Consider the following 12783-nt stretch of genomic DNA (forward strand, 5'->3'; position numbering starts at 1 on the left):
TTATATTCTGATAAAAATGAATTTTGATTTATGCAACTTGGCATCAACCAACCAAAAAGTGTAAAAAAAAAATAAAAATAAAACAAACCACCTCTGACTGTGTCCAGTAAATCCACTTAAGGAGAGTGGGCACTGTCACCCTGAAAATTGCATTTCTGGCTGGAGTTTGTATTTTCCCTTTTAATCTGGCAAGTGACATCTCAGATTTCTGTACTCAAGATATTACAGAGAAGATATTGCTTTATTTGTCTGTTTCCCTGGTGCACTGGATGGCACATAGAGTCTAGCCAGAAGCCCTGTTCTGTTGATGGTGTTGGGCACTTCCTCCATTATGTCATGTTCTGTGTGGAGCTCCCACACACCTGGCCTCAGACACTGCAGGAAGGAGTTCACCAGTAACAAAGCCCCATTCTTCCCCCTGCAGTCCTTTCAGTGGGACTGGGAACTATAGAAGTCAGGCAGGAAGCCTCCTCTTCCTTCTCCAGCTGCCTATAGGATGAGGGAAGTCTGGGTGAGTACGGGGGAGGGTTGCTCACTCCCTGTAGGCCCAAGAGGAGAACACAGAAGTTGGAAGATAGAATCAGGAGGAGTGAATGGCCCCAGATAACTGCTCTGTGGCAGCATTGAGAACACAAGGAGTTCCCCAAGGCAGGAACTGTAAGACACTTCAGCAACTGCACGCAGTTTTGCAGTCTGCGTATTTGAAAAATCCCAGCTCTCGTAGGGGCTTGTAAACCATTTTTCCCTCACCTATGTCTTCTGCTCAGTCCCACTGGACAAAAGAATGGCAGACATTCTTGGAGACTTGTATCCTGAGACTTTAACTTCTTTCTGCTTTCGCCTGCTGCAGCAGTGAGTTCCGGAGTGCACAGGAAGTCTGGAGTCTTGTTTGTTGTCTCAGTGTGGCTGGTTACAGGCAGGGACCCTGTAACAGACAATCATAAGAACGGCCGTACTGGGTCAGACCAAAGGTCCATCTAGCCCAGTATCCTGTCTACCAACAGTGGCTAATGCCAGGTGCCCCAGAGGGAGTGAACCTAACAGGCAATGATCAAGTGATCTCTCTCCTGCCATCCATCTCCACCCTCTGACAAACAGAGGCTAGGAACACCATGTCCTTCTCTCTGGCTAATAGTTAATGGACTTACACCCAGAATCTACCAGATTCTCTTTAACGCTTTATAGTCCTAGCCTTCACAACCTCCTCAGCAAGGAGTTTACAAGTTGACTGTGCGCTGCGTGAAGAACTTCTTTTATTGTTTAAACCTACTGCTATTAATTGTCATTTGGTGACCCTAGTTCTTGTATATGAGAATAAGTAAATAACTTTTCCTATCCACTTTTTCCACATCACTCATGATTTATATCCCCCCTTAGTCTCCCTCTTTTCCAGCTGAAAAGTCCTAGCCTCTTAATCTCACTCATATGGACCGTTAAACCCCTATTCTTTAGTTGCTCTTTCTAAGCACCTTTCTAGTGCTAGTATATCTTTTTTGATATGAGAAGCCACATATACGCAATATTCAAGATGTGGGCGCACCATTGATTTATGTAAGGGCAATAATATATCTCCGTCTTAGTCTCTATCCTTTTTAATGATTATCCTCAAATCCTGTTGTTTTTGACTAGCCTCTGCACACTGCATGGACGTCTCAGAGAACTATCTCACGATGACTCACGATCTTTTCCTGATTCATTGAGCTAAATAGCTCCCCATCATATTGTATGTATAGTGTTATTTTTTCCAATGTGCATTCTTTACATTTATCCACATTAATTTCATTTGCCATTGTGTTGCCCAATCACTTAGTTTGTGAGATTTTTTTGAAGTCTTGATACTATGCTCAAGAAAGTTATCTGTAAACTTGCCACTCCTTCTACCCTTTCTCAATATTATGAATAAGTTGAATAGGTTGGTCCTAGACTGACCTTTGGGAACACACTAAGGCTACCTTCTCCTTTTGAGAATTTACCATTTATTCCTACCCTTTGTCCCCTGTCTTTTAACCAGTTCTCAATCCATGAAAGGACCTTCCCTTTTATCCCATGACAACTTAATTTACGTAAGAGCCTTTGGTGAGGGACCTTGTCAAAGGCTTTCAATAGCACTATTCTTCATCCTCACTCTCCGAGACATTGAGAGAAGAATACTTCAAACAGCCCACGAGAGAGAGGAAAAAGCAGCATTTGATCCAGTGGGTGCAGTTGTGAAAGCTAAAGTCATGGAGACAAGGCATTCATTTTAAAATTCCACTGTGTTGAATGACTCAGCTAAAATCTATACAAAAAAACAAAAATAATGGCCAGGTCAGTGGCTCAAGTGGCTGATTTTGCACAACATGCATGAGATCTCCAGCTTAGATTTCTGGGTCCTGACTCTTCCTCCCCACACCAGTGCACGTAGCCCCTCTGGAAAGGCAGACCACCTTTGTGACATGCTGCTGCAACACCCCATGTCCCCATAGATACTGGGCTCTGAAGTGAATCCCATCAACTCCTCAGATGAAGGAAGGTGTGCAAAGCACAGCCCTGAGAATGGCTGTAAGCCAGAAAGGAGAAATTAAAGGATGCTCTGGAGAGGATTCCCTTTGTTTCTCCTAACAGTATACATCCCAAAAATGGCAATACTAAGAATCTATCCTTAGCACTTCTATAAATAACTTTTCATTATCATAGGGCTTCATAAAACGTATCTAATCCTCACAATACCACTGTGTGGAGTCAAGTAATAATATCCCCATGTAGATATGGAGAAACTGATGCAAGGAGGTTAAGTGACTGGCTCAAGGCTACAGAAGGTGTGAATGACAGCAGGGACTAGAACAGAACTCAAGAGTTTCTGGCTCCCATCACAGGACCAAGCCTCTCTCTAGTGAATGACGGGAAAAAAAACAACTCTGAAGGGAAAAATATAGGGTTTAGAATGGCAAGTCTACAACAGCCTATGCACTCCAGTATATTAATATGATATGTTAAGAAATCCATTTTTACTGAGGACATAACCAATCAGATTTAACAAGCTGGTGGAACTTTCATACCATTCGACAGTTTTCTTTTAAAAGAAGATGTCTTAGATCTGCTTGTGGGTGACCATTCTCTTAAACTGCTGATAACAGAATTCTCCTCATCTTCATTTGCCAGCAAAGAGTTCCTGTACCAAACCAAGGGGTGCCATTCATCTCCTCTGCAAGATGCTGGCTCTGTTATATACCTCTGCAGGTAACTGTACCTGGAGAAAAATGAGAAGTATCAGAAAAATCAAAGTCTCTTCTGTAGCTATCTAGGCTAAGCTAGCCCTTCCTACACTTGTGCAACCCCCAAAGAGATTACCTAGATTCCTGGAGCTCTGTCTGCTGGCAGCTCAGGGAGGGGGAGCCAAGGCAAACTCAGAGTCTGCCCGGCAACCATTAGGGAGGGAGATGCCCCTCTCAGGGAGTTCAGGAAAGGGGAGAAGCCATTTTGGAGTCAGTCTGGAGCCAACCAGGGTAAGGGTAGGAGCTGGGGAGTCCCAGGCCTGCAGGCAGGGTTCCCCCTGAGAACTGGCCTCAAGGGATCTGACAGCAGATCCCTCAGCTGGGTCTTTCCTTCCCCACTGATGATTCCCAATTTGTAGCATTTGCTGGGAAATTTCCCCAGCCAGGCTGAGTTCACCCTCCAGCTCCCCAGGGGAGACCAATCACCACCTGGTCAGCTCTGCTCTGGCAGAGTGTGTGACTGGAGGCTGGGCTAGGAGGCTACAGTTTGGATGTTAGGGTAGTTGTATAACCTACACCTTGAGCCCTGCACCCCTTTGTGATGAGGGGAAATCCTGGGACTGACGCTGCCTGATTCCTGCCTGAGGAGGATCCCTGCCAGCAGACAGCAGCCCTTCCACAGTGACTGAGTCATCCAATGTCATCTTCGAACCTTAGGATCATTCATGGAATTTGTGAGTGCACCATCTTTTAGTTAGCTAGTCAGAAAATTTGTTTTGGGGACCCCGACCCCCTACGCCCTGAACTGTGACCTCAAGCCAGGGAGTAAGAGTTTGAGGATTTTATAACCTGCTGCATAGTACACCTCTGGAGGGATTTACCACCTCCTCTCACTTGAGTGTCCTTTGGGCTGTACTGAACCCACTCAGCCACACGGCTAAACCACTGCAGAGAAGAATTATATAGGTCAAGGGCCCCAGCAAAGTACACGTACCAGCAGGACACTAATTTTACATTTGCTACATCAAGTCATGGATATTTTCAGTGTGGGCACTGGTGACCCTAAAAATAGTGTTTCACCCTGCTATGTTGTATTTGTCTCCTGTTTAATATAATGATTGTGTTGAATATATTTTTATGTATTTGTGTTATTTCTTGGAAGCCTCCAACTATCTGGCGAGCAAGTGGGGATTATTCTGTAGTTAGAATTTTCCGCCCAAGCTGCCCTGGTGAGCCTGCCAGGAAGGAGCAAGGGGGTGGAGGCACCACCAAATAATTTCATAGGAAAAAAGAAAGAAGATACACCCTGTTTAGTGGGTGGCAGGATACAAACGAACCCAGACCTGTCTATCAAAACCTGTTAGCAGATTGGCATTACAGGAGACAACCAGGTGGAGAGGGGCACTACACTCAGGGCCGGCTCCAGGCACCAGCGCAGCAAGCAGGTGCTTGGGGCGGCCAACAGAAAGGGGCGGCACATCCAGCTCTTCGGCAGCAATTTGGCGGCGGGTCCCTCAGTCCCTCTTGGAGGGAAGGACCTGCTGCCAAATTGCCGCCAAAGAATGAAGCAGCAGCGGTTGAGCTCTCACCGAAGTGCCGCCGATCACGGGGGTTCTCTCTTTTTTCCCGCCGCTTGGGGCAGCAAAAACGCTGGAGCTGGCCCTGGCTACACTTGGGTTTGTTTTGCTCTGCTCTGCAACTGGGGAAGCAGAACCAGATCCATCAAGCAACAGAAAGAGGGAGGGCCTGGCTCCCCCTTCCGGGAAAAAAAATCAGTGCAAGTGCTTCCGAAGCTGAAAGATTGCTCAGAACATTACAAACTTTGATTCCCAGTAATTAAAGAGCCACATCCATCTTTTAGTACAATTTCCTACACTCTAGCACAGGTGGAGTAACTGCTTGTTGCTGCTGCCAGGACGCAATTTACTGGATTGTTCTCTTGCAAGATAACCCCTCCCCAGCAACTGAAAGGTCTAGTCCTGCCTCCTCAATGGCACAGTGGAGGGAAACCCAAAGAGCCATTCCCTTTGATTTATCAGCAATACAAAATATGGCATCAAAACTCAGAATTAGGAAGGGGGGGAGGGCTTGATCCCTTCAAGCTACAGCTCATCACTGCCAATCCACCCAGTCTTGTGTGACATGAGTCTGATCTAATATCTCACTGAAGGATGACAGGGCCAGAAAGAGTTAATTAACTCACAGACTGACTTGAACCATGGCCAAACTGTAGAGACGTGTTAGGAAAATATGTAAATAAGTAGAGCTTTGAAATGCAAGTCTGCATTGTTAGAGGTAGAAGGGGAGATGTCTGCTCAGGTCTTGTGATTAAGCAAATAAGTCTTGTCTAAACCATAGCTTTAATTCAAAGATCAAAAAGGGAATATTAACATTTAGGAAGATACTTGAGTGAAATAATATTATTGTCTATGTGTCTCTTTGAAGGTTGTGGTAACTTGTATCTGAACTGTTTAATGGATAAATCATCCTGTGTTAATTGCCAGGATGTTTGGGAGAAAAAAAATTAAGCCTACTGTTTTCTCAAGCCAAAAGGCTGCTGGAAATGTATAAGAACCCTGGGACACAATCCTACTTCATCTCAGATCTGCTTTGAGTTTCAAGAAGGGGAAACCTTAAGCCATAAGGATTGAGATCCCCAGTCATTGACTGGAGTCACCCTGAAAATGGACATTGGACTATAACCTATGGACTATTTCTAAAAGGACTTTTGGAAACTACAAGCTCATCTCTACTATGTATCTGAACCTCAAGAATTGAATTCAAGTCTGTATGTATATTGATCTTTTAACCAACACTCACTTTTTTCTTTTAAAATAAATTTTAGCTTAGTTAATAAGAATTGACTAAGTGCATATTGGGGTAAGATCTAAGTTATAATTGGGCCTGGTATGTGGCTGATCCTTTAGGATTGGAAGAACCTTTTCTTTTATATGAGGAGATAGGATTTTCAGTAATCAGCATCATATCTGACGTGTGTGTCTGGACAGAGGTCTAAGGCTGGGCACTTTACAGAAACTGTGGTGTTTGAACTTCTAAGTAACCTGTGAGGTACTGTAGAAGCTGTTCTGTGCTGGCCTGGTAAATCTAAGTATTGGAATAACCACCAGCTTCTGGGGTTTGTCTGCCCCATTTTGTTTGCAGTTCACCCTAACTGAGTGACCTCAGCCAGCTCCCACGGGCAGCACCGTCACACCTTGTTAAACCAGATCTCACCTTAGAACACACACACACAATGAACATTTTATAAATTTTAAAATAAGTAATTATATAATAATTATATTCATAATAATTTTATATTGTTATTACTACTCTAATTCTTAAGGCAGCCTGGAAAATATCAGAGCTTTCATCAAAACAAGAAGAAGACAGTTCTGGGAGGACAACTCATATGATTAGAGTCATGCATCCTGGAGGCAATGGAGACTCAACATACTGATTATGTAATATGTTGGTTTCAAACAAGCGTGTATTGTAATTAATATTTTAGGGTCTAATTTCAACTCTCATTGATGTCAATGGAAACACTCCTATTTTCACGGATCAAGACCTTAGCACTGTTTTTTATGTAATAAATTGTTTCTAGGTATATTTTGTGGCAAACACCAACTGACAAGTAAAATATTTTACCACTAAACTCCATATACTTAGAACATGTTGGCTATACTCCTTTCTAACAAATGTCCTTATTCTCTAGAACATGTGTTATAAGTGCATTCACAAATGTTATGCAGGTTTGTACACCAGTCCTGTGCCTGATTAATAATAAAAATGAAAATAACCAGATGTTTATTTTCAAAAGTTCATGTTGACTTAAAACATTCCATCCTGTAATTTATGGTGCAACTAAACCTAAATATTTCTAAAAGGAAATATAATCTCCAGATCTTGCAAGTCATTTTGAGCCTCCCAGAATAGAAACTGTTACTTTACAAACATGGCTTGAATATAGAGTTGTAGATAAAATTGCAATTTTCCCCTCCTTAAGAACTTTGTTTTTCATTTATTTCCAACATAGGTGGGCAAGTCAGACAGCTGAAGGTAAATTCTAGGAATGTTTCTTGCTTGGTTCCTCACAAGAGTGGTCAAAAGATGAGCAAACCAGTAGTAGGGATATTGCTGCTTTCTTGGAATATATCTACTGGAAAAAAATTAGACACAGCCTTGGAAAATCATCATGAAAATTTACCAGCCTGTCCATCCTGCTGATGAAATATTTTCCTTTATCATTAAAAAAGAGTTACTCTCCTAGTACAAATTGGTAAATGGATTAACAGGAATCCACCGGGGGGTGGGAAAGATCACCACATGGAGGAGAACAATTGCTTAAACCAAGGCCACATTGTGATGGCGGAGTTAAACATAAGTTTGTGGAAGGTTCAATCTAGTGGTACACACAAGAGATTCTAGCTGGCAAAAATATAATTAGTAGTAATTACCCTTTCTAGACTGATCTAAATCACACAATCAGAGGTCAGAAAAGGAAATCTGCACACTGCACATTTTTGTCCTGCACATTGCATTTTTATATCTTATTCATTTCTCAATATGCATTCTACGTGTAACTGAATCCTGAATACATTTTGTTTGTCACGGACTAAGAGTAGCATGAAGTTAAACATCTTACCACTCTTAATCCTTGGCATACATGAGTCATTTGAAGCTCTCCATGAAAGATCAGTTCTAACTGAACCCAGGCTGATGCTATAACCAGTAAACTTAAGAATCCAGTAGTGAGCAAGTACACAGGGCATGGCAAGATGCAGGCAGCATGCTTTTTTTTCCTACTTTCTGCCTGGTTTCTTCTCCGTCATGAAACTTTTATCTATTGGCGCTATTGTAAATTGCCCAGAAATTCACCATCATTTATTCATATTTAATCAAAAGCATCCAAGTCTTACAAGATACTTATTTCTTTGAAAGTGCAAGAGGGGTTTCTTTTATTTTTACTGATTTTACAAGTCAGATACAGAAAAAACTGCAGCTGCAGAAGTCAAAGTTGGAGTTCCACTGACTAAGGAAGAAAAGAGAAGAAGGAATGGAATAGAAGGCACTAAGAGACTAAAAAGAGGAAGGAGCTCCTGTGGTACCAGAGATAGAGAAGAGCAGAAACTGAGGAAGCAGAGTCTACGGGTTTGTCTACACTTAAAACGCTGCAACAGTGCTGCTGTAGCATTTAGTGAAGAGATTACCTATGTCGACAGGAGAGTTTCTCTCGTGTAAGTACTGCACCTCCCAAAAGGAGAGAGGCCCTCTTGTCAACATAGTGCTGTTTACACCAGGGTTAGATCAGTCCAACTGTGTTGCTCAGGAGTGTTCTGATTGGATTTTCCACACCCCTGAACGACACAGTTATACAGACATAAGTTGATAGCGTATACCAACCCTAATGGACACAATCATGTTCCTCTGTACTAGGATACAAAATAGCCAGAGCCACAAGAATAAATGGCCTGGTGTTATATTATTATTTTTTAATATTTACATTACACTAGCATCCAGAGGTGCCAGTCAGAACCAGAATCCCACGCTGTCAGGGACTCTACAAAGATACACTGAGGCATTATTCCTGCAGTGAAGAGCTCCATGCAACACATTTTGTACCAGAATCCTCAGAGAAGCTAGTCTGCCCCAGTCATATGGATTGTGGTTTTGGCTTCTTCCATTCTACTGTCACAGTATTAGCTCGATCTCAACCTCTTCTGCTCTGCTCAAGTACAGAACTGAAAATAACACTTGAGGCCACCCTTAAAAAAATGTTCTATTTGCCTGCCAGCAAATGTACCTCCTTCACTCACACACAATGTTAACACCATTTTCCCCCAGGGTCTTTTGTTTTTTATTCAGTTGTAATTATGGCTAAAAACTAGATTGGGTATGTAGATGCATGACCCCAAAAAACTGCTAGCATAGACTGAAATCGAGAAGAAATCAAAACTGGAGAAGTGTCCAATCATCCACACTTCTGATGGGAAACCAAACAGATTTCCAAGTTGACCAGACAGGGAAGTGCTTGAGCAGTTCTTCCAACAATGCAGATCAAGCGATCCATTATACAAAGATACACTGTAAAAAACTATCATCTAAGTTCACTTGTCTGGCAATAAGCAATGAAGGTAACTTACACTAATCTTTTGTCAGGCTTTAGTAGCTTATTGGAGAATTCACTGATGATTAACAGAAAGTTTAAATTTGGAGGCAGGCATTTCCCTTCCACTCCAGCAGCTCCTTGAAAGGCAAATTCAATCCCTTCTCTATTAGAGGGGAAAAATAAGAGGGACAAGGTAATTTCACAGAGAAAACAAACAAAGGCAATGCCATGGACCATATATGGTTATGTGGCACATACTTGTGTATCATGGCTACTGATTCTCTGGATTTAACCTGATCCCAGCCAAATGTCAGTGAAAAGCGACGAGCAAGTTCTTTAATGTTCGTGAAAGAAGAATCCATGCTGCTGGTACTACCATGGGTTTCTGTGTGTTCCTGAAACAGCTGCAAAACCACAAACACCAACATGTAAACTTTCAGGCAACAAAAGCACAAGAGGAACACATCAGCTATACAATACTTACCTCGTGCAGAGAGAAGCTTTGCAAAGGAAACGGACAAGCGCAAAACACAGTCACTTGGAACAAACCTCAGAGGTCTGAGCACTACACAGGGTTATATCTGCACAGGATGTCACTCTGTTTAGCAGGTCGGATGCCCTCCCTACACCCATAGGCCTCTAGTCCTTCAATTCCCACTGAGATCAGTGAATCTGGTCAGAGGGCTTAATCTCACCCTGAGGGTTAGAGAAAATCAGCATTGATACACAGCGGGTAGTTTTGAAAGAGAGGCAGCAATGCTTCCCCACATAGTTGAGGGCAGGACTGAGCCAACAGAGAGATGCAGACTTTATTACTAATTTTTTTTCTAATAGAACATGTAGGTAGTTTGTTCCCTTCAACCTGCAAATTTTGAAGGTCAACGAAAGACCAGCCTGGGCCAGTTGTCTATGTGATATGTAACAGGCTTTCTGGCTATGTGGGCAGAATATATGTGGCCAAATGCAGCTCACCCTCACTTTATCTCGTATTTCAGGGGTTGGGTCGTGGATCTAAGCTCCGGGCGAAAAGTGTGAAGTCAGCAGAGCTCATATATCAGCCACTCTAGGAGGAGTCCGTTCTGCAACTTAAGAGTATGGCATGGATGCTGGGAGAACAGATGTCCATGAGGAAACCAGGCTAGAGCAGTTTCTAAAACAGATTATCAGGCTCAATGCTGCTATAACTATAGCAGAGTTGGTGTAACTAGGGGAGCAGGGGGCATCATCACGTGTGTCCAATTTCTTCAATAAACATCTAATTTAAATTCTCTAGTCAAGCACGGAAACAATGGGGCCAGATCCCAGAAGGCACTGCCTACCTCTGGAGAAATGCCAGCCACCCACAATTTCAGTGGGAGTTGAGGCTGCTCAGCACCATGTAAACAGAGGCCCTTAATCCGAGTCTTGCAACACAAGACATTTGCCACAATCCATGAATATTAACAATCCTAAAAGATCAGGTATTTGGCAAAAAAATAATTACATTTTTACTCTTAGGCCAAAGGGCTCGTAAGGTGCTTTGACAATGAAAAGCACTTACATGAATTCAAGAAAGTGACTTTTTCACTGCCTATTTAAATAAGTTTGAATAACTATGACAAGGTACATGGACAAGTATAGTGTGGGGATGGCTTTCATTAGAGTCCCTTTCCTTCTGCATTACTCTTACCTGCTGCAGGCAGAGAATCAACGTCCTGGCACTCTGGATTTTGTTGTTATGCCTCGTCCTGCTCAGGGTTTCTTTAATTATATCTCCAAAATCATTGTAGGTCTATTAGTGCAAAAAATACGTAAGAGAAACATCACTACCTTACTACAGCTTTATGAATACACAATACCTGGGGGTACACACCTGATACAAAGGAAAAACAGAGACTGCTAAGAGAAACTGAACAATTCATAAAATATTCCAGATCCTAGGTATCTTGCTAAAAGGAACTTTTAGTACATGTTTTCACAAGGATAATTTTATTTATGCTCCTTTGTAAAGTACTGTGAGATCTATGGATGAAATATAGTTAAGTATTGTTCTGACAGGAGGACTGAATTTGTGAGTTGGAAACAGAATATGGAGCTTTTCACACCTAACCAATGATTCACACCCAGCCCTGGCCACGTGGAGACCAAGTGTCATCACCAGCTGATGGCTGCTGAAACCACTCATTTCACTAAAGTTTAGAGTGATCCTAGTGACCAAGTGTCACTGTCACAAATGGCACCTCTCTGGCAGTCTGTACAGAAGCCAACGAGTTAATGAACAGGCAACTTAATTACTCTGTCTCTTAGTAATCATTCATTCTACTCTGAGGTACATTAGCAGAGCAGTGGGGAGAAGCCTGCACTGCTACTGTTCATTTCTGCAACCATTTTGTGCATAAACAGATGACTCTGGCCTCCAAGGCTGCTAATCCAGCACCTTCCACAAGCACTAGAGGCATAAATGCATTTTCAAGGCTAAGTGTTACCTTCATATAGTGCTTATAGATCTCAGCAGCCGCAGACATCTCCACCACGGTAAACACAATTAGCTTGCAATAGACTGCAAGAAGACTCCGCCTCCTGTGCAAATCATTCAGTTTGTAGCTCTCCTTTTCCCTCTCCTCCTCTTCCGTCAAGTCTAGGGAAATAAGCATGCTAAGGCTTTGTTCTAACGTTTTACTCAATGTACTTTATTTTTTAAGGCCAACTTTAACCTGACTAACACGAACTCAGCTGTTCAGTCAACTCTCTAAATAACAGACACTATCCTTTCCAAAGGATATAGGTTTATTTCCATTTCAAAGCTCACAACTGATGACAGTGCAAGCTACTTATTTGCATATCCTTTCTATTCTGATCTTTGTAGGGATTTCACATTAAACCAGTCAGAATCTCCCTGTAAGATCCTGGCTATAGGATCTGGACAGGACCAAAACACGGAACACAGAACAAAAATTGAACACATACGACAGAAAAAGACCAGTGAACCATATCAACATCTTTTCCTTGAAATAAATCAATGCCAGCACCCAGCACTCAATGCATGAGTAACTCCACATAAACAAACCAGTAAGCACAGCCTGTGAGAGAAGAATTCAGTTGCAAGTTTCCAAGTGGTTATCGACACTGACATTTGACATTTACTGGGGCAGGTCATTTTGTTCTTTGCATGTAGAGTGCCTAGCACAATGAGGTCCTGGTCCATAACTGGGGGCCACAGGATTATTTCAGTACAAATAATAATAAATTTGGGAACCAATTGCTTTTATGGTTTTTGCCCGCCTGGTTGCTGGAGGTGCTTGGAGAGAGTTACCTGCAGAAGGAAAGCCTGGGAGGGTTAAACTCTTGCTTGGAGTGAATTCTCCCTCCTCACTGCCAGAAAGCTTCCCTGATCTCTGGCCTAGGAATCCCACATGACCTGTTTCTGCCTCTCAAACCCAGCCTCTGGCCTAGGAACCAATGAGAGGCAGGTAGGCTGACCAGGAGTAAATGACTGTCAGG

At 42.6% G+C, this 12783-nt stretch overlaps 1 protein-coding gene across 5 annotated transcripts in view; it reads right to left on the bottom strand.

Annotated features, from left to right (window-relative positions):
• Positions 1 to 12783, bottom strand: part of LOC116830156 (cohesin subunit SA-2-like) — a 104721-nt gene that overhangs the window by 11068 nt on the left and 80870 nt on the right. For all 5 annotated transcript variants that reach the window (XM_032789436.2, XM_075060795.1, XM_032789437.2 and 2 more), the window contains 6 exons: positions 11769 to 11920; positions 10973 to 11074; positions 9562 to 9707; positions 9338 to 9466; positions 3039 to 3229; positions 751 to 925 (listed from right to left, as the gene is read on the bottom strand). In XM_032789436.2, coding sequence (XP_032645327.1) covers positions 751 to 925; positions 3039 to 3229; positions 9338 to 9466; positions 9562 to 9707; positions 10973 to 11074; positions 11769 to 11920 — 895 coding nt within the window. The remainder of the gene's footprint in view (positions 1 to 750; positions 926 to 3038; positions 3230 to 9337; positions 9467 to 9561; positions 9708 to 10972; positions 11075 to 11768; positions 11921 to 12783) is intronic.

Source organism: Chelonoidis abingdonii, chromosome 1 (assembly GCF_003597395.2).
Source record: "Chelonoidis abingdonii isolate Lonesome George chromosome 1, CheloAbing_2.0, whole genome shotgun sequence".
NCBI classification, from domain to species: domain Eukaryota; kingdom Metazoa; phylum Chordata; order Testudines; family Testudinidae; genus Chelonoidis; species Chelonoidis abingdonii.